Source organism: Scyliorhinus torazame, chromosome 18 (assembly GCF_047496885.1).
Source record: "Scyliorhinus torazame isolate Kashiwa2021f chromosome 18, sScyTor2.1, whole genome shotgun sequence".
Taxonomy (NCBI): domain Eukaryota; kingdom Metazoa; phylum Chordata; class Chondrichthyes; order Carcharhiniformes; family Scyliorhinidae; genus Scyliorhinus; species Scyliorhinus torazame.
This window is the reverse complement of record NC_092724.1, coordinates 63,243,600-63,265,197: the sequence shown is the minus strand read 5'-3', so window position 1 is coordinate 63,265,197 and position 21,598 is coordinate 63,243,600. Positions and strand designations below refer to the sequence as shown.

The 21,598-nt window shown below is 49.9% G+C and overlaps 1 protein-coding gene across 3 annotated transcripts in view; it reads right to left on the bottom strand.

The window, feature by feature from the left end:
• The window catches only part of ankrd24 (ankyrin repeat domain 24), a 215,155-nt gene that overhangs the window by 191,253 nt on the left and 2,304 nt on the right, over positions 1–21,598 (bottom strand). For all 3 annotated transcript variants that reach the window (XM_072482820.1, XM_072482821.1, XM_072482822.1), the window contains exons 2-3: positions 5,668–5,798; positions 4,640–4,728 (exon numbers count right to left, since the gene is read on the bottom strand). In XM_072482820.1, the coding sequence (XP_072338921.1) occupies positions 4,640–4,728; positions 5,668–5,798 (220 nt within the window). The remainder of the gene's footprint in view (positions 1–4,639; positions 4,729–5,667; positions 5,799–21,598) is intronic.

The following is a 21,598-nucleotide window of genomic DNA, read 5'->3' as shown; positions in this document are numbered from 1 at the left end:
CATCTGAACCCTTCACGCTAACGAGAGAGGGAGTGAGTCCCATCTTTGCAGGGCCCTCTTCATCTCCTCCACCAGGCTGGAGAGGTTCCAGGTGTGGGCCACTTGTATCCCCAGGTAACTGAAGGTTGGGTCACTTTAAACAGTAGTTCTTCCAGCTCTGCTCCTCCCTCTCGGGGGTTCACCGGGAAGATTTCACTCTACCCCTGGTTGAGTTTGCAACCTGAGAAGGCACCAAACTCCTGAAGGAGTCCTGTTATCTTTTCCATGCTGGCTAGGAGGTTCGAAACGTAGAGAAGCAGGTCATCTGCATCGAGGGATGCTCTCTGCACCCCCCTCCGAATACCCTTCCACTACACCGCCATTCTAAGGGCAATGGTCAGTGGTCCGATTGCCAGTGTGGACAAAAGCAGGGATAACGGGCACACCTGCCTTGTTCCCCTGTACAGCCGAAAACATTTGGAGCTGGTGGAGTTCATCCGTTCGCTCACTGTAGGAGTGCTGTACAGGAGCTTCACCCACGGGTGAACTCTGCTCCAAATCCAAACTGTTCAAGCACCTCCATGCGGTACCTCCATTCTACTCATCAAAGGCTTTCACAGCGTCCAGGGAGATGATCACCTCTCTCTGGATGGGGTCATTATTACATTCCGCAGGCGTCTGATGTTCACTGTGTGGTAAACCACTATTGCACCTCTATTAGGTGATGTATGGTAGGGCCTGTACTACAGGTACGTTGGTAGTCCCTGCCTGCTGGCTCCGCTCAGTAGGCAGAGTATAAATGTGTCTGTCCTCCATGCTGCAGCCATTTCGTCAGCTGCTGTGGGAGGCCACACATCTTAGAGCAATAAAGCCTCAGTTGTATACAACTCAAGTCTTTGTGCAATTGATCGTGCATCACACTGTTAATTACCTGCCCTGGACAAACCCAGTCTGATTTCCCATGATCACTTCTGGCAGGCAGCTCTCCTGGGCCCAGCCAATGCTTTCACTAGGACTTTTGCATCAGTGTTTAAGAGAGAGATGGGTCTGTATGATCCCCATTCTGTTGGGTCTTTGTCCTTTTTGGGCATCAATGAGATCGAGGCCTGGGCCAGTGTGGGCGGCAGGGCCCACTTTGACAGTGAGTTGTTGAACATCTCCCACAGGTGTAGGGCCAGCGCTGCTAAAAATCTTTTGTAAAAATCCACCTGGAACCATCCGGTCCCAGCACTTTCCCTGATTGCATGGAGTTGATGCACTCCACGATTTTGCCCAGTTCCCGCGGTGCTTCTAGCCCTTGTTTCCTGTCCTCCCCCACCATGGATATATCCATCACCGAGTCATTCTCCAGGGGTTCAAAGGTGTATAGCCCTTAGTACAAGTTTGCAACGGTTTTGTTAACCGCATTTGGGTTTGTTGACCTCATTTGGGTCTGCTACCATCCTACCATTTCTGTATCTAACTTGCGCTATCTCTTTTGTGACTGCTTGCTTTCTTAGCTGATGTGCCAGCACATGGCTGGCCTTGTCTCCATGTTCGTAGAAGGCCCCCCGTGCCTGGCAGAGCTGGTAGACTGCTTTCCTTGTGGAAAGCAGATCAAATTCCATCTGCAGCTTTTTCCTCTCCACCAGCAGTTCCATGGTTGGGGCCTTGGAGTTCCGCCGATCCACCTCCAGTGTGGAGTCAATCTGCCACTGCTTGGCTGCTCTTTCTTTCCTGGCCCTAAGCTATAATTTTGACCCTGATCACCGCCTTCAATGCCTCGCAGAGCGTGGAGTGTGAGACCTCCTCATTCTGGCTTCAGGTTACATAATTGTTGATGGCTTCGGATATGTTTGTACAGAATTCCTTACTGGCGAGGAGAGCTTCATCCAGCCTCCATGTGGGGCGTTGGGCCAGGCCCTTCCCCAACCTTATGCCCATGTCATGTGGCACGTGATCGGATATTACAATCGTGGAGTATTCAGCCTTTGTTACACCTGGAAGCACCCTTTTCCTTACTCCAAAAAAAATCTATACCTGAGTAGGCCTTGTGCACGTGGGAGAAGGAGGACAATTATTTTTCCCTCGAGTGATTGAACCTCCACAGGTCTAACGCCCCCTACCCCATCTGCTCCATAAAAGTGTTCAATTCTCGTGCCACAACTGACAATATTCCTGTCCTGGGGTTGGATCTGTCCGTTGTCAGTTCCTGTACGAACCCTCAGATTCTGGAGATGGACGAGGACTCTGGATCTTTTCATCAGCCCGTTGAGGCCCCTCACGTTCTATGGCCCCCTGCAGCCGCTCTTGTGGGGTTAGCTATACTCACCCTGTGGGCCTAGCCTTGTTCATCCAGGCCTGCCCTTGCACATGGGCCATTCAAGATGGCCGCTGACTACTTCCTCATTTTTGCCATCTTCACATGTTGTCTGCTGCAACCAGCACTCTACCCTCCCCCAACCCCCCCCTCTGTTTTGAAGCGAGATAGTTGACCTCCAACCATCACAACCATCTTCCTTTGTGCCATCTATGACTCCAACCAGCAGAGGGCTTGCCTCCCAATTCCCACTGACTTCAGTTTTGCTAGATCTCTTTGATGCCAGACTCACTCAAATGCTGCCTTGATGTCAAGGGCAGTAACTTTCACCTCACATCTGGAGTTCAGCTCTTTTGTCCATGTTTGAATCAAGACTGTAATGAGGTCAGGAGCTGGGTGGCCCGGGCAGAACCCAAACTGAGTGTCAGTGAACAGATTATTGCTAGATAAGTGTTGCTTGATAGAACTGTTGCTGACCCCTTCCATCACTTTGCTGATGATCGAGAGTAGACTGATGGGACGATAATTGGCCGGGTTGTATTTGACTATGTTAGGACAATTTTACACGTTGCCCAGTAGATACCAGTGTCGTAGTTGTACTGGAACAGCTTGGCTGGGGCGTGGAAAGTTCTGGAGCACATGCGTTCAGTACTATTGCTGAAATATTATCAGGACCCTTCAGCTTTGCAATATCCAAAGTCTTCAACCGTTTTTTGATATCACGTGGAGTGAAATGAATTGGCTGAAGACTGACATCTGTGATGCTGAGGACCTCCGGAGGATTATTACGATCCCGGACCAGACCCCAACATTTGCCCGGAGACCGGAAATGAACCTTAATACTTTTTTAATTCGTAAAACTATGAGGAAAGGATACTTCGCTCCATGAGTGATTCCACGCACAAATAGGGATAATGTATTAAAACTAACTTTATTATTAACAAAGCATTAAACTACCTCAAACTCACAGAAATACAGCTTAAAATTACCAGTTAAACAATGTTTAACAATAAAAGGAAACAGGTTAACTCCTAACTGGTACCTCCTTTATTTCAATCCACTTTTAAATAAAGTTAACAAACATTGGATTACTCCCCAGCATCTGGATAAAGAGTTCATTTTTAAAAACTGGTTGAAGAAAGAGGGAGGTCCTTTCAGTAAGCAACTCGCAACCCTGTCTGTCCGATTAACGCCGAATCTAACAACCTTCTGCCTGAAAGCTGCTGTTCAACCCACAGCTTCCAGAAAACAACTAAACTACCTGCTGCAGACCAGGCTCCTCCCATTAATTACATAATTTTCATCCCACTCAATCCCATGATTTACTTAAATCTAAACACAACGGGCTGGATTCTCCGTTCCCCAGCCGTGTGTTTCTCAGTGGTGCAGTATTCGCTGGCAGTAGGATTCTATCTTTCCACTGCTTGTCAATGGGATTTCCCATTGAAACCACCCCCACTCTGCTGAGAAACCCACGATTGGCAGTGTGCTGCTGACAGGAAAAGTGAATCGTAACAACTGGAGAATCCCAGCCAATGCCTCTAATTATCTATTCCCCAGAAATCATAACATAACCCTTTAGGCCTCTCCTTGTAAACATAAGCAAGGCTTGAAAGAATGATAATCTCACTTTTGCAACATCTTAATTGCACCTTTTGCAGCCCCAAAGTCTGTCTTTTGAACCAGGATTTTTAAAAAAGTTGTTGCTGCAGATATATACATTCTAATTCAGGCTTTTAAAAATTTACTGCAACAAATACATTTAATACAATATATATAAAATGTTATCACAGTACATTCTGCATCCTTGCCATCCTCAGTGCTTCCTCCAAGTGGTGTTCAACATGGAGGAGGTCTGATTCATCATCTGAGGGGGACGGGTGTGTGTAATCATGTTTGACATGAGAGTTCATGATGAGGACTCACAGGGCAACTCCCTCCCAACTGTATACCACTGTGCTGCCACCTCTGGATTGTGATGGTGGCATCTGGGTCATTGTCTGTAATCTCACAAGCCCCCAGTCACATGTAAGCCATACCAGGTAAGGATGGCAGGTTTTGTTCCCTAAAAGACATTAGTGAACCAGTTGGGTTTTTATGACAATAGTTTCATGGTCATCATTAGACTTTTAATTCCAGATGTTTTATTGAGTTTAAATTCAACCATCTGCCGTGGTGGATTCAAACCCGGGTCACACTCATAACTGACAATCTGTTCAGATGGGTCCTCACATTCATTCATTACCAGATGGATGAGAGAGTCAGAGGCTTCACAGATATCACTCTCAGAGATTGAACCCCTCAACCTTACAGCTCCACCTCAGTGGAAAAGAGTCTTCCCTTTCAGTGTGAAATGTTTACCTGAGCCGTCAAGTGCAGTGACGTCCACTCCGTGTGCCAGGATGATCTCCAGACAGTCCACATGACCCCGCATTGCTGCCAGATGGTACCTAAGGTAAAGACATTTAGAGATGTTGAATAGAGGGCGGCACGGTAGCATAGTGGATAGCACTGTGGCTTCATAGTGCCAGGGTCCCAGGTTTAATTCCCGGCTTGGGTCACTGTCTGTGCGGAGTCTGTACGTTCTCCCTGTGTCTGCGTGGGTTCACTCCGGGTGCTCCGGTTTCCTCCCACAAGTCCCGAAAGACGTTCCAATAGGTAATTTGGACATTCTGAATGTCCAATTCACCTAACAATCATGCCTTTCGGGACTTGTGGGAGGAAACCGGAGCACCCGGAGGAAACCGGAGCACCCGGAGGAAACCCACACAGACACACCAGTGTCTGAGAAACACCAGGCTATCGTACGGCCATTCGGGTAGATTGCGGCGCCTCAGCAGGGAACGTGCGGCCGAAACCGCACTTAATCCCGTGATGTGACCCTCAACCCCCTCCAAAGCCCCAACTCACCTATAAGGGGGCCCTCAGGCTCTCCCCCTTCCCTGTACCCCCCTGCACCTGCAGAGTGCACCCCCAGTCCCAATCCCCATCACAAGACAAATGCCAGCCTGGAACCCTGGCAGTGCTGTTCCATCAAGTCTCCATTGGGGAGACCAGCACTAATGGAGTTCGCCCGAGAACTCCAAGAAGAGGGGGTAGATACAACACCTTGGGGAGATTGTTGGAGAGCATATTAGAGTCAGACTAGCTGTCTCACTCTAATATGCAGATTTGCTAAAAAGTGATGCGATCTGGCGAGATGTGGCGAACCAGGCAGATCCAGGAAGAGGGATCTCCGGCATCTACCGGTCGTCTTGCGCTGCACCGCCTTTCGGGTATAACGTGGCCGGTAGATCTCACCCAGGTTCATCTTCCACCAACTGTTTAGCCTGTTGATGGCTGGATAAATGGCTCAATTATCAAACACAGAAAGAAAATGTTAGACTCACGCTGATCGTCCCTCAGTGTCGAGCTTTGTCGTGAGAAGTGTCCTTTTGTTGAGAAGCGAAGCCACTTTCTCAGGGTCACTGCCATCCACGGCCTGTAAGAGCTTCTCATCATGTTTACTCCAGTCCTGGCTCTGAGGGGCATTAAAGAAAAATTTCAATTTTAGAGCTCCCTTTCACAAATGCAGAACGTCCCAAAGTACTTAACAGACACCAAAAGACTTCGTAAAATGTGTGGCAGGATCTTTGGGCCTTGCTGAGGTAAGGAATAGAGGCAGAAATGTAAGACCCGGCGTGCCACTTTTCCAACTCCATTTCTGCCAGCAGCCATTTTGGCTGTGGCCCATCGAGGCTGGTTAAGCTGCCACCCCCCCCACCCCCCACCCCACCCCCACCCCTCTCCAACCAGCCCAAGGAAGGTAACCAACTGTCACGATATGCAGACATGCAGATAATGATATACAGACAGGCAGCTAATGAACAAAGAGAACAGGACATGACCAATGAGCAGGCAGGACACTCAGGGGTGGTATCTCACTATAAAAAGGCACGAGGCACTCACACTCCACCTCTTTCGACTGATGAACATCTACAAAGTGAGTCAGGGTGTATGTACAGTATCACATCTCCAGCACGTGGCTAAGAGCTAGTCTGGTTCAGTCAGACAGACTAACCACACTTAGTTAGCAGAGTCGAACTCATAGAGAACTATGCTACTGGTTCAATAAATCCGACTGAACTAACTTCAAGGTCTGGAGTATCTTTTGGATAAAGCTGCATCCAGTTGCAGCCTGTGTTATCCCAGAGTACATAACACGACATGCTACCAGGAGACTGCTTAATCTAGGTGGTTTACTTCAGTCCATTCCGTGATGACCAGCAAATGTATCCCGTCACCATGGAGAAGATTCAGGCTCCTCACCAGCTCAGGACCTCTGGCAATCCCAGTGCCAACTGGCGGACATTCAAGCAAAGGTTTCTGCTGTACATCGAAGCTACAGACGCCATGGGGCGTCTGATGCAAGGAAGATCGCGCTTCTCCTCTCAACAGTGGGAGATCAAGCCATCAAACTCTTCAACTCTTTTCACTTCACCGAAGGCCAGGCCAAGACAAAGTTTCAGACCATCCTGGACAAGTTTGACAGTCACTGTGAAGTGGACACCAATGAAATCTTTGAGCTCTACATATTCAAACAGCGTCTACAAGGAAAAGATGAATCTTTCAACTCCTTCTGAACTAACCTCCGCCTGCTAGCGCTATCCTGCAACTTTGGTGATATTGCTGACTCCATGATCAGACACCAAATCGTTTTTGGAGTTCACTCTGTTTTGTAAGGGCCACGAAGAATCCAGCACGAGTTTTAAGGATACAAAGTAATAACATTTATTTACTATAACATATATACATAACAGTAGCAGTAACTTCCCTTGCTACATATTCCTTCCTCCTGGTTCCTGAACTGGCCAGCTTATTTATACTAGGAGTTTACTAGTGGTTTCTCCGCGCCCCTCATTGGGGAAGCTCATACTCCCACAGGATTGTGGGATGGTCATTAGTCCCCAGCCAATGGTAAGTAGGCAGATTATAACATCCCTCCCCCCCCAAAGTCCAAGGAATCCACCGAAGACCCTGGCAAAGGAGGGCGTCGGACTCGTTTGGCCGCAGGCCGGACGCCATTTGCACGCGGCGCTGGATCAGGCGGCGTGTAATGAGACGGAGACCGGCGATTCCGTGATGAACGGCACGGTTGTACATCCACGGCCCGTGGACCCAAGGATTCTCCCTCTGATGCATCCTGTGTCTCCATCTCGGAGTCAGAGTCTGCTGCCTCCGTCATGTCAGCGTCTCCAGCTCCATTCGGTCCCGTAACGACCTGCGCAGGCTTCGGGTGAGGCACCAGTGGAAGATTGTGAGGACTGCCTTCCATTGTCTCTGGTCTCTGCGGCTGTTGAAATGAGCTCCGGGGGCGGGGAATCTTTTGAGGGGATGATCTTCTGGACCGAACGTGGTCTACATGTTTTCGCTGGAGACGACCCTGGGCTTGCACTTGGTAAGATATAGGGCCTGTTTGGCGAAAGATTACACCAGGAACCCATTGGGCACCACCAGCAAAATTCCAAACGAATACTGGGTCACCGGGCGCAAACTGCCGAATCGGACGATGCCGAGAAAATCCCTGTCCCTGCCGTTCTTGTGCGCGGCGTACTTTTGCGCCAATGTCCGGGAAAACCATACTAAGGCGGGTGCAAAGTCTCCGGCCCATTAGGAGTTCTGCGGGAGCTACCCCAGTCACTGCATGGGGGGTGGTCCTGTACGTAAACAAAAAGCGAGCCAGTCTCGTGTCCATTGATCCGGAAGACTGCTTCTTTAGGCCTCTTTTGAATGTCTGCACAGCGCGCTCTGCCAACCCATTTGAAGCCGGGTGGTAAGGGGCAGTGCGGATATGGCGGATGCCGTTCATCTTTGTGAACCTAGCAAACTCCTCACTCGTGAATGGAGTGCCATTATCCGTGACCAGTACCTCGGGGAGGCCATGTGTACTAAACGATAAACGCATCTTTTCAATTGTTGCGCAGGACGTTGTCCCCTGCATCTTATGCACCTCTAGCCATTTGGACTGGGCGTCAATTAGTAGAAGGAACATGGATCCTTGAAAAGGGCCTGCGAAATCTGCATGCAAGCGTGCCCAAGGCCGCCCTGGCCATTCCCAGTGATGTAGGGGCGCGGCCGGCTGAAGCTTCTGATGCTCCTGGCAAATGGAGCAGTTTTGGGCCACCTTCTCAATGTCGGTGTCGAGGCCTGGCCACCAGACATAACTCCGGGCCAACATTTTCATTTTGGTCACGCCTGGATGCCCATTGTGCAAGTCTGATAGTATCAGCTCCTGGCCTTTCTCTGGGACAATCACACGCGTCCCCCACAAGAGGATCCCATCCTCGTCGCCAGTTTTGTAAGGGCCACAAAGAATCCAGCACGAGTCTTAAGGATACAAAGTAATAACATTTATTTACTATAACTTATATACATAACAGTAGCAGTAACTTCCCTTGATACATACTCCTTCCTCCTGGTTCCTGAACTGGCCAGCTTATTTATACTAGGAGTTTACTAGTGGTGTCTCCGCCCCCCTCATTGGGGAAGCTCATACTCCCACAGGATTGTGGGATAGTCATTAGTCCCCAGCCAATGGTAAGTAGGCAGGTTATAACACTCTGATCCTCTGAGAGCGCAGCTACTGAAAATCAAGCATATGGCCCTGCCAGTCGCAATTGAAACATGCACAGTGCATGAGCACGCCAAAAATCGCTATGCCTAGTACAAAACGACTGAAAATGAGAAACTTCCCTCCCACAAGGCAGTGAGTATGCAGGCCATCTCCCGGAGGCAGCGGCCATTTTGCACGCTTTTCCCGGGGCCCCATGCATGTGCGATGCGAACGGGATAACAAAGCGGCCGACACCCACACTGCGCAGTTGCAGACGTCTGCCGACCGCACTGCGCATGTGCGACGACGCGTGGCGCATCAGGACGCCGACGTGCTCGAACTTCAATACCCACTTAAAGAAACACTGCCCTGCAAGAGACAGGCGATGTTGAAACTGCGGGAAGCCTAGACACTATGCAGCCTTGTGCAGGTCTGCTCCACCAGTCAGGGGCCAGCGCTCCCAATTCCAACGACAGCGCGTTCAGAGTGTGCAACAACGATTACAGGATTCTGATCCTGGCAGCACAACGGATCCAGAGGAAGAATACCTGGACTCCGCCTACTGCGTGGGCATCATTACCAAATATGAATATGCAACATCCAACTCATCACAAATTCAATCCATCCTCGCGGTGAATTCTGCGGACGAATGGCGTGCGGTGATGCAGGCCAACTACTGCTCCACCCAGTTTAAGCTGGGCACAGGTGCTTCTGCCAACCTCCTCTCACAGGCAGATTTCAAACGCATCAAGAAGCCCCCCAAGGTCCTTCCAGCAGCCGGCAGGCTCCTGGACTACAATGGAAATGCCATCACGGCACTGGGATCCTGCATTTTCTCGTCTCCAACCGGAGCACCCATGCACGGTTACGTTTTGAGATTGTCAAGCCAGACAGGACATCCCTACTTGGCGCGCATGCCTGCAAGCAGCTGAACCTCGTGCAGCGGGTTTACACAATGACACCCTCCAATGTGGGTCTTCAGGCCGGCATTGACGACATCCTCGCTCAGTATCCGGATGTGTTCGACGGGATGGGCACGCTGCCATATCGATACAAGATTCTGCTACGACCTGATGCCAAGCCAGTGGTCCATGCACCACGCCGGTTCCCAGCTCCGCTGAGGGAGCGCCTGAAGGCACAGCTCAAGGATCTTCAGCAACAGGGCATCATTTCCAAGGTAACTGAACCGACTGACTGGGTCAGCTCGATGGTATGTGTTAGAAAGCCTTCGGGAGACCTGCGCATCTGCATTGATCCCAAGGATCTCAATAAGAATATAATGCGTGAACACTACCCCATCCAGAAGCGGGAGGAACTCACCAGTGAGATGGCACACACACGTTTTTTCACCAAGTTAGATGCGTCACATGGATTTTGGCAAATCCAGCTGGATGAGTCCAGTAGAAGGCTCTGCACCTTCAACACACCGTTTGATAGATACTGCGATAATCACATGCCGTTTGGAATTGTCTCGGCATCGGAGATCTTCCAGCGCATCATGGAGCAGATGATGGAGGGCATTGAAGGGGTTTGTGTGTACGTGGACGAGATCATCATAAGGACCACGACCCCTGAAGAGCCTCCCGCCTCCAGCAGGTATTCCGCCGTGTCCATGCCATTGGCCTGATGCAACAGTTCCAAATGTTGCTTTGGCATGTCGACACTCAAGTTCCTAGGTGACCAGATCTCTCAGCAGGGCGTGCGTCCGGACACAGACAAGGTCAAGGCCATCGAAGCCATGAAGGTTCCTGAAGACAAAAAGGCAGTGTTGTGCTTCCTGGGCATGCTCAATTTTCTGGGCAAGTTCATCCCAAACATGGCCTCACACACCACGGCCCTACGAAACCTGGTGAAAAAGTCCACTGCCTTTGAGTGGAAGGCAGCACATCAGGCAGAGTGGTTGGAGCTGAAAGCCAAGCTCACCACTGCACCAGTCTTGGCATTTTTCGACCCAGACAGGGAGACAAACATCTCAACAGATGCGAGCCAGGATGTCATCGGTGCGGTGCTGCTTCAACGCGATGACACTTCGTCCTGGGCACCGGTAGCCTAAGCATCGAGGGCCATGGCGCCCACTGAAACAAGGTATGCGCAAACAGAGAAGGAATGCCTGGGTCTTCTCACTGGCATTCTCAAGTTTCACAACTATGTCTACAGCCTGCCAACATTCACTGTCGAGACGGATCATAGGCCTCTGGTCCAAATTATCCACAAGGACCTGAACGACATGACGCCTCGGTTGCAGCGCATCCACGTCAAACTCAGAAGGTACGACTTTCGCCTGGCAAGGAGCTCATCATCGCTGATGCATTGTCCCGCTCCATCACATTGCCTAGGGAACCGCTGGAAATCATCTGGCAGATTGAATCACAGGTGCAGCTGTGTGCTAGCACCCTCCCGGCGTCTGATGAGAAGGTGGTTCGTATCCGTGAGGAGACAGCCAAAGACTCCCTCTTGCAGCGTGTCATGCACCACCTCGCCAATGGCTGGCAGAAAGGGCAGTGCCCTCAATTTTACAATGTAAAGGACGACCAGACGGTGATTGATGGTATCCTCCTCAAGCTGGACCGGATTGTCATTCCACTCAGTCTCCAGAGCCTGGTGCTCCGCCAAATCCATGAGGGACACCTGGGCGTCGAGAAGTGCAGACGCAGAGCCAGGCAGGCTGTCTACTGGCCCGGTATTAGCCAGGACATCTCGAATATGGTCCTCAACTGTGCGACCTGTCAACGCTTCCAGCCAGCGCAGAGCAAGGAGACGCTCCAGCAGCATGAAATAGAGACCTCCGTGGTCCAAGGTTGGCATCGACCTCTTTGTGCAATGGTCGTGACTACGTGTTGATTACTTATTTTTTTTTTTTAATTCTCCTCCATTTTCACATTTTCTCCCACATTTACATCCATCAACAATAAACAATAATCAGCAAGATATGTCAGTCCCCATAATAACAACGATCCCATCTACCCACCAACCCCCAAACCTCAACCCGCATGTTTACATAAACAAATGACAAAAATAAATCAGGGATTACCCGTAGTCACCCTTAATCTTACACAGCTCCCACCCCCCCCACCCCCCCCCCCCCCCCACCCCAGGCCTCCAGCTCCTCCCGTCCACTGCCTCTTGTAAAACTCCTCCCCAACCTCGGTTCCTTCCCCCCCAACTTTCCACCCCGGCTAGACCACTCGGACCCTGTTCTGCCAGGCTCCGATGGCCGCAGCCCCTCCCCCCACCTCACTCCCGTTCACTGGCCGGCTTAAACCGGCCAGCGTGGAGGCCCCCGCCCGGGTCCCTTTCCCACTTGCCCGGCCCCAGGAAAGCCCAAAGATCCCCTTTTAGCACACAAACCCCGCCTATCCACCTACATCCCAAAGAACTCTCATTTCGAGTGAAATTCCCGTCCCTTCCTTCGTCCAAATATATACTACCTTGGCTCCTTTAATCTCTACACCTGCGCGCAGTGATACAAAAAAGAAGAAAATACAGTCATGAGGTTACATCGGCACATGGCCATTCCTCAGTTTGTCAGTTCTGCCACAGTCCTTCTGCTTTCGCAAACTCCTCCGCTGCTTCCGCCATTCCAAAATAAAAGTCCCTGAGCTTGTAAGTCACCCACAGCTTAGCTGGATATACAATGCCGCACCGCACCTTGCTAATGTACAGTGCCCTCTTCACCCGGTTGAAGGCAGCCCGCCTCCTTGCCAGTTCCACCGTAAAGTCCTGGTATACACGTATACCAGCTCCAGCCCACTGCACCACCCGCTTCTGCTTGGCCCAGCTCAGGACCTTCTCCTTCACCCTGTACTTACGGAAGCACAGAGTCACTGCCCTTGGCGGCTCACTCGCCTTTGGTACAGGCCTCCACGACCGATGAGCCCGATCCAGTTCATATCGGGAGGGGTCCTCCCCCTTCCCCAGTAGTTTTGCCAGCATCGCGGCAAAATACTCAGTCGGCTTCGGTCCTTCAACTGCTTCGGGCAGCCCCACCACCCTCAAATTCTGTCGCCTGGATCTATTTTCCAGGTCTTCCATTTTTCCTCGCAGATCCTTGTTAGTAACCATCACCTTCCGCATCTCTTTCCCCATCGAGGCAAGTTGATCACCGTGCTGCAATAACCTCTCCTTCACTTCCTTCAGCGTCTCCCCTTGCTCTCGCACCTCCGCCACTGCGCTCGCCACCTCCGTCCTCACCGGGGAAACCGCCTCCTCCACCAGCACACTCAAAGCCTCCCTCATCTCCTTCCTCACCGTCTCCATGCATTTCGCAATCTGCGCCAACTGCTTTTCAAATTCCGCAGCCATCACCTTGGTTATTTCTTCAGCCGTAAGCAGTGCGGCCTTCCCTGGTGCTCCAGCCTCCATTTTTCCTGGTGACCCCGCGGTGACCTTTCCACTCCCCGACGGACCTCCAGCTGGTTTTTTTTCGGCCGTTTTTCTGCTCACCCTTGACATTTTTCTTTGTTCTTTTTTTCCTCCTGTGTCTTCTCAGTGCCTCCTCCGTGCCTTTTCCCTTCTTCTGCCGCCTCCGCGGACCCTGGGACCGGGCTTAAAGCCCCGAAATTGCCGTTCCCGAGCGGGGGCTCTCCATTGTGCGGCCGCCTCCCGCCCGCCGTCACCGGAAGTCCCTACGTGTTGATTCTTGACTATTTTTCCAACTACCCTGAAGTCATGAAGCTCTCAGACCTCACATCTCGGACCGTCATCAAGGCCTGTAAGGAGACGTTCTCCAGGCATGGTATCCCACTCACTGTCATGAGTGACAATGGCCCATGCTTCAACAGCCACGAGTGGTCTATGTTTGCCAAGTCATACCATTTCAAACATGTCACTTCCAGCCCACGCTATCCGCAGTCCAATGGGAAAGTTGAAAAAGGGGTGCATATTGTGAAACAGCTCATCTGCAAGGCCGCAGATTCTGCCTCTGACATCTATCTCATGCTGCTTGCGTACAGGGTGACCCCACTGTCCACTGGCATTTCGCCGGCTCAACTCCTGATGAACAGGAACCTGCGGACGACACTACCAGCCATACACCTGCCCAACCTGGATCACCTCCTGGTGCTGCAGAAGGTTCAGCAGCTCCGAAACCAGCAAAAGCAGGGCTATGATGCTCATGCCACCGATTTTCCCGTGTTATCCCCGGCAGACACTGTCAGGATCAAGATACTGGATGGTGGCTGGTCTGCTCCAGCTGTCGTTGTTCGACAGGCTGCGCCCCGCTCGTATGTTGTACGTGTGGCTGATGGGCCTGTTGTGCGACAAAACAGACGGGCACTGCGCAAAGTTGCCTGCCCGCAACTGCTTTCTTCTCCGTTTCCATCCGTTGTTTTGCCACTTCCTGATACCTCGAACTACGAGGCCACCATCTTCCATCCCGCCCATCAAGGCGCCATCGTCCCCACCACCACCTCTCCGGCGGTCGACAAGGATCAGACGCAAGCCCCAGAGACTGGACTTATGAACATTTGTTTTGTTTGCTATGTTCTGTTTTCTCACATTAGACAGCTGTCTTCACATGTACATATGTTCAGATATGCCACCGCTTGTAAATATGTTAATATATGCCATCACATGTAAGTACGTTCCCATATGCCAACAAAACATTTTTAAAAAGGGGAGGTGTCATGATATGCAGACATGCAAATAATGATATACAGACAGGCAGCTAATGAACACAGAGAACAGGACATGACCAAGAGCAGGCAGGACACTCAGAGGTGGTATCTCACTATAAGAGGCACAAGGCACTCGCACTCCGTCTCTTTCCACTGACGAACATCTACAGAGTGAGTCAGAGTGTATGTACAGTATCACACCTTCAGCACATGGCTAAGAGCTAGTCTGGTTCAGTCAGACAGAGTAACCACACTTAGGTTAGCAGAGTCAAACTCATGGAGAACTGTGCTACTGGTTCAATAAATCAGATTGAACTAACTTCATGGTCTGGAGTATCCTTTTGTTAAAGCTGCATCCAGTTGCAGCCTGTGTTATCCCAGAGTACATAACACAACACCAATGAGGCTCGTTAACAGCCACGCTTAATGTAGGTAATGGAGTAGACTCAGATCTTCTTGTCGGCATCCGGTTTCCCAATATGACTGGAGGAATTTAACTGCCTGAAGTCAAGCGAGGCAGGCTGGGGCAGTGTCAGTGTTTCCAGCTGGGCTTAAAGGCCCCCCTGCCTGTCTGGGTAGGGATACAGCCAAAGGTCACCTTGTGAAGGGATTCCACCCCTTCTCTTACCCAAAGTGATGGCCTGGCTGCTTATTACTTAATTATAGTCATAGAGTTTTACAGCACAAAAGAGGCCCTTCGACCCATCGTGTCTGCACCAGCCACCAAGCACCTGTCCAATCTAACCCCAATTCCCAGCACTTGCTCCATACGCTTGCATGCGACAGCATTTCAAGTGCTCATCCAAATGCTTCTTAGATGTTGTAAGGATTCCTGCCTCTACCACCCACCCTTTCAGGCTGCGAGCTCCAGGTTCCCCACCCCCTGGTGAAAAGGTTTTTCCTCACTTCCCCTCTAAATCTCCTGCCCCTTCCCTTAAATCAATGGTCCCTGGTTATTAGCCCCTTTACTAAGGGGAAAAGCTTCTTCCCATCTACCTCATCTATGCCCCTCATAATTTTGTACACCTTGATCAAGTCCCCCTTCAGTCTTCTCTGCTCTCAGGAAAACAACCCCAGCCTATCAAACCTCTCTTCATAGCTCAAATGTTCCAGTCCAGGCAACATCCTGGTGAATCTTCTCTGGAACCTTTCTTGTGCAATCACATCATCCTTGTAGTGTGGCGACCGGAGACCAGAACTGTTCACAGTAATCTACCTCTGGCCTAATGAGCGTTTTATGCAGCTCCATCATATTCTCCCCGCTCTCATATTCTGTGCCTCGTCTAATAAAGGCAAGTATCCCATATGTCTTCTGAACTACCTGATCTGCCTGTCCTGTTGGCTTCAGGGATATTTGGACATGCATCCCAAGGTTCCTTTGGTCCTCTGTACTTCCCAGACTCCAATCACTCGTTGTGTATCCCCTTGCCTTGCTAGTCCTCACTAACATTGTGAGGACCTCACATCATTTTCAGGGCTAAATTTTGTTTGTGACTGTTCTGCCCATCTGGCCAGCCCATCTATATCATCCTGTAATCTAAGGCTTTCCCTCTCACTATTTACCACCCCACCAACTTTCGTGTCATCTGCCAACTTACTGATCATACCCCCACATTCATGTCTCGATCATTAATGTATACTGCAAACAGCAGTAAACCACTGGATACAGGTTTTCAGTCACGAAAACAATTTTTGACCATCACACTCTACCTCCTACCACTAAGCCAATTTGGGAACCAAATTGCCTGGATACCATGAGCTTTTAGCTTCTTGATCAGTCTCCCATGGAGGACCTTTACAAAAGCCTGACTGAAGTCCATGTAGATTACATCAACTGCACTACCCTCATCTACACACCTAGTCAACTCCTTGAAAAATTCAGTCAAATTTGTAAGACATGATCTCCCTGGCAAAGCCATGCTGACTCTCCTTGATTAATCATTGCCTTGTCAAGTGGAGATTAATTCTGTCTCTCAGAATGTTTCCCAATAATTTCATGCCACAGATTTTCGGCTCACTGGCCTGTCATTACCTGTTTTTTCCCTACTTCCCTTCTTGAATATGTACCACGTTTGCTGTTCTCCAGCCCCTGGCAGTTCACCTATGGCCAGAGAGATTTTGAAAATTGGCATCAGAGCTCCTGCAACCTCCTCCCTTGCCTCACGCAGCAGCCCAGGATGCATCTCATCTGAGCCTGGACACTTTCAAGCCCTCTAAAGTCATTAACACCTCCTCCCTCTCAATGCTAATCTGTTCAATTATATCACAGTCTCACAACTTGCTTTCTATACATACACCATCCTTCTCCATCATGAACACAGATGCAAAATAGTAATTTAATAATTATAATCTTTATTAATGTCACAAGTAGGCTTACATTAACACTGCAATGAAGTTACCGTGAAAAGCCCCTCGTCGCCACATTCCGGCCCCTGTTCGGATTCAGAATGTCCGATTCACGTCTTTCGGGGCTTGTGGGAGGAAACCGGATCACCCTGAGGAAACCCACGCAGACACAGGGAGTACGTGTAGACTCCGCACAGAGTGACCCAAGCCGGGAATCGAACCTGGGACCCTGGCGCTGTGAAGCAACAGTACTACTTTGCTACCGTGCTGCCCTACCTCACCCACACCTTATGGCTCCACACACAGGTTGACACTTTGGTCGCTAATGGACACTACACTTTTCCTGGTTACACTCTTGCCCTTTATATATTTGTAAAACACTTTGCGATTTCCCTTTATTTTGCCCAACAGTGTTTTTTCATGCCCGCTCTTCATTCTCGTAATTTATTTTTTGAAGTACCCCCTCTGTACTTTCTATACTCCTTTCGGGCTCCATTTTTTTGAACCCCCTGAATCTGCCATTAGCCTTCCTTTTTTTCCTTCATAGAATCATAGAATTTACAGTGCAGAAGGAGGCCATTCGGCCCATCGAGTCTGCACCGGCCCTTGGAAAGAGCACCCCACTCAAGCACACACCTCCCCCACCCCATCCCCTTAACCCAGTAACCCCAATTAACCTTTTGTTTGGACACTAAGGGCAATTTAGCATAGCCAATCCACCTAACCCGCACATCTTTGGACTGTGGGAGGAAACCGGAGCACCCGGAGGAAAGCCACGCACACACGGGGAGAACGTGCAGAATCTGCACAGACAGTGACCCAAGCCGGGAATCGAACCTAGGACCCTGGAGCCATGAAGAAACTGCTAACCACTATGCTACCATGCTGCCCATTAAATTCCAATCTTGCATTATAATAATAATTTTTATTGTCACAAGTAGGCTTACATTAACACTGCAATGAAGTTACTGTGAAGTAACCAGCAAGGTGAAAATTCAGCCCTTGATCAGTGTTGTAATGTAAGAAACGTGACAGCCAAAATGCACAAAATAAGTTCTCAGAAAAAGCAATGCTATAATGATCAGATAATCTGTCCTTTTGTGGCACGGTGACACAGTGGTTAGCACTGCTGCCTCAGCACCAGGGACCCAAATTCAATTCTAACCTTAGGTGACTGTCTGAGTGGAGTTTGCACGTTCTCCCTGTGTCTGCGTGGGTTTCCTCTGGGTGCACCAGTTTCCTCCTACAGTCCAAAGATGTGCAGGTTAGGTGGATTGGTCATGATAATTTGCCCCTCAGTGTCCAGGGATGTTCAGGTTAGGTGGGGTTACGGGGTTAGGGCAAGAGAGTGGGCCCTGGTAGGCTGCTCTTTCAAAGGTTTGGTGCAGACTTAATGGGCCAAATGGCCTCTTTCTGCACTGTAGGGATTCAATGGTGATGTTGACTGAGGAATAAGTATTGGCCAAGGCACCGGGGAAAACCCCTACCTCCTTCTCAAAATAGGATTCTGCCATCTTTTGGATCCGGGTGGAAAGGCCAACAGGTTCTTGGTTTGACATCTCATCTAATTTTTCAGGCACCCCTGACAGCCACTTAAAATAGACTGGACCCTGACACGTGTAAACAAGAGGCCCAAAGTATGGTTTAGGATCTCTCTCCTAAATTACTATTCATTGCCAATACCTTTTCATCATGGACTTCCAATCCTGCTGCATGTCCATCCTCCCCTAACCCCACCCCACACCTCCTTATCAGAGTGCCTCCTGTCTTTAATCACTTCCTCCCCATATTACCACTACTGGTTGCCTGGCCTGTCCATCGTCACACCGCAATCTTCCTACACCAATTGTGTGGTCAAAAGCTGCAGCGGTTACAGGTGTTAGAGGTTTCCTCGAAATGCCAGTGCACATCAAAGCCTCTGAAACGCAAATTTTCCATTCTGGGTCTGGGGGGTGGTCTGATGGGTGGGGCTGACAGGAGGGTGGGGATTGAAGTCTGTTGGGGGGGTCTGGTTGGGAGGTCGGAAGGGGAGGCAAGATCTGAGTTGTGAAGGGGACCTTCCAATGATCTTTGTGGGGGGGGGGGGGCAGCTTTATTACGCACTGATGTGGAGATGCCGGCGTTGGACTGGGGTGAGCACAGTACGAAGTCTTACAACACCAGGTTAAAGTCCAACAGGTTTGTTTCAAATCACTAGCTTTCGGAGCGCTGCTCCTTCCTCAGGTGAATGAAGAGGTCTGTTCCAGAAACACATATATAGACAAATTCAAAGATGCCAAACAATGCTAGGAATGCGGGCATTAGCAGGTGATTAAATCTTTACAGATCCAGAGATGGGGTAACCCCAGGTTAAAGAGGTGTGAATTGTCTCAAGCCAGGACAGTTGATAGGATTTCGTAGGCCAGATGGTGGGGGATGAATGTAATGTGACATGAATCCCAGGTCCCGGTTGAGGCCGCACTCATGTGTGCGGAACTTGGCTATAAGTTTCTGCTCGGCGATTCTGCGTTGTCGCGGGTCCTGAAACGACTACACGATGACATTAATAAGTTCCATCCAACCATCAGACTCACCATGGACTACTCTCCAAAATCAGTTGCATTCTTGGACACACTCGTCTCCATCAAGGACGGTCACCTCAGCAATTCGCTTTACCGCAAACCCACGGATAACCTCATGATGCTCCACTTCTCCAGCTTCCACCCTAAACACATTAAAGAAGCCATCCCCTATGGACAAGTGCTCCGTATACACAGGATCTGCTCAGATGAGGAGGAGCGTAACAGACATCTACAGACGTTGAAAGATGCCCTCGTACGAACGGGATATGGCACTCGACTCATCGATCGACAGTTCCAATGCGCCACAGCGAAAAACCGGACCGACCTCCTCAGAAGACAAACATGGGACACAACCGACAGAATACCCTTCGTCGTCCAGTACTTCCCCGGAGCGGAGAAACTACGTCATCTTCTTCACAGCCTTCAACACATCATTGATGACGATGAACATCTTGCCAAGGTCATCCCCACACCCCCACTACTTGCCTTCAAACAACCGCGCAACCTCAAACGAACCATTGTGTGCAGCAAATTACCCAGTCTTCAGAACAGTGACCACGACACCACACAACCCTGTCATGGCAATCTCTGCAAGACGTGCCAGATCATCGACATGGATACCACTATTACACGTGAGAACACCACCCACCAGGTACGCGGTACATACTCGTGCGACTCGGCCAACGTTGTCTACCTCATACGCTGCAGGAAAGGATGTCCCGAAGCGTGGTACATTGGCGAGACCATGCAGACGCTGCGACAACGAATGAACGGACATCGCGCAACAATCACCAGGCAGGAATGTTCCCTTCCAGTCGGGGAACACTTCAGCAGTCAAGGGCATTCAGCCTCTGATCTCCGGGTAAGCGTTCTCCAAGGCGGCCTTCAGGACCCGCGACGACGCAGAATCGCCGAGCAGAAACTTATAGCCAAGTTCCGCACACATGAGTGCGGCCTCAACCGGGACCTGGGATTCATGTCACATTACATTCAGCCCCCACCATCTGGCCTGCGAAATCCTACCAACTGTCCTGGCTTGAGACAATTCACACCTTTTTAACCTGGGGTTACCCCATCTCTGCATCTGTAAAGATTTAATCACCTGCTAATGCTCGCATTCCTAGCATTGTTTGGCATCTTTGAATTTGTCTATATATGTGTTTCTGGAACAGACCTCTTCATTCACCTGAGGAAGGAGCAGCGCTCCGAAAGCTAGTGACATCGAAACAAACCTGTTGGACTTTAACCTGGTGTTGTAAGACTTCGTACTGTTATTACGCACTGTCCGCCTCGGCCCACTGCAGGATCCTCGGTGTCAGGGCCACGCTTGAAATTACCTGCACCGATTGACATCCTCCTGGCTGAGAGGCCAGAGCACTCACGGGCCTGGATAATCGGGCTACTGGCCTGTTAATTGGATGCAAATGTATGCAAATGACATATTTGCATCTTCCCACTGGTGCGGGGTCAATAGCTTGCTGCCGCCGGGAGACTGAAGCATCGGACTAGGTACCGATCCCGTTTTTAGGCCGACGCTCGATTCTCCACCAGATCAGGAAGCCCACCACTGGCAGTGGCCAGAGGGGGGGGGGGGGGGGCGGTAGACACCACCTCATAGGTTAATTCAGAAATCGCTCGGCCAGAAAAAAAATGTATAAATTTAAATAATGTACTGTAAATGTACACCGCTGTGCACCCCGAGCTGAAATAACTAAACAATAATTCTTTATATATATCAAATACATATACATCATAAATAAATCATATGATTCTATGATATATTGTAGTTCGGTACTTTAAAATCATAGAATCTCTACAGTGCAGAAGAAGGCCATTCAGCCCATTGAGCCTGCACCTCTGAAAGAGCACCTCACCCATGTCCACTCTCCCGTCCAATCCCCATAACCTAAGCTGCACATCCCCGGTGTTCTGGGCCAGGGTTTAGAAAACTCCAAAGTATATCATGGAGTTCACCTGACCCACAACTTTTAATACATTTTTGTTATGGGGAGCACAAGGGCCCACTTTACAGGTGTGATGCAACATAGATCTAAAATATTTTAAAAACAAAACAATGTTTATTCTGTGAATTCAATTAACATAATAAACACACAGTAAACATCTTATCAACTACAAATACTGATACTTTCCCAAATACAATATTCAATAGGTAACCCTTAGTAACTTTCCTAACAACATCCATAAG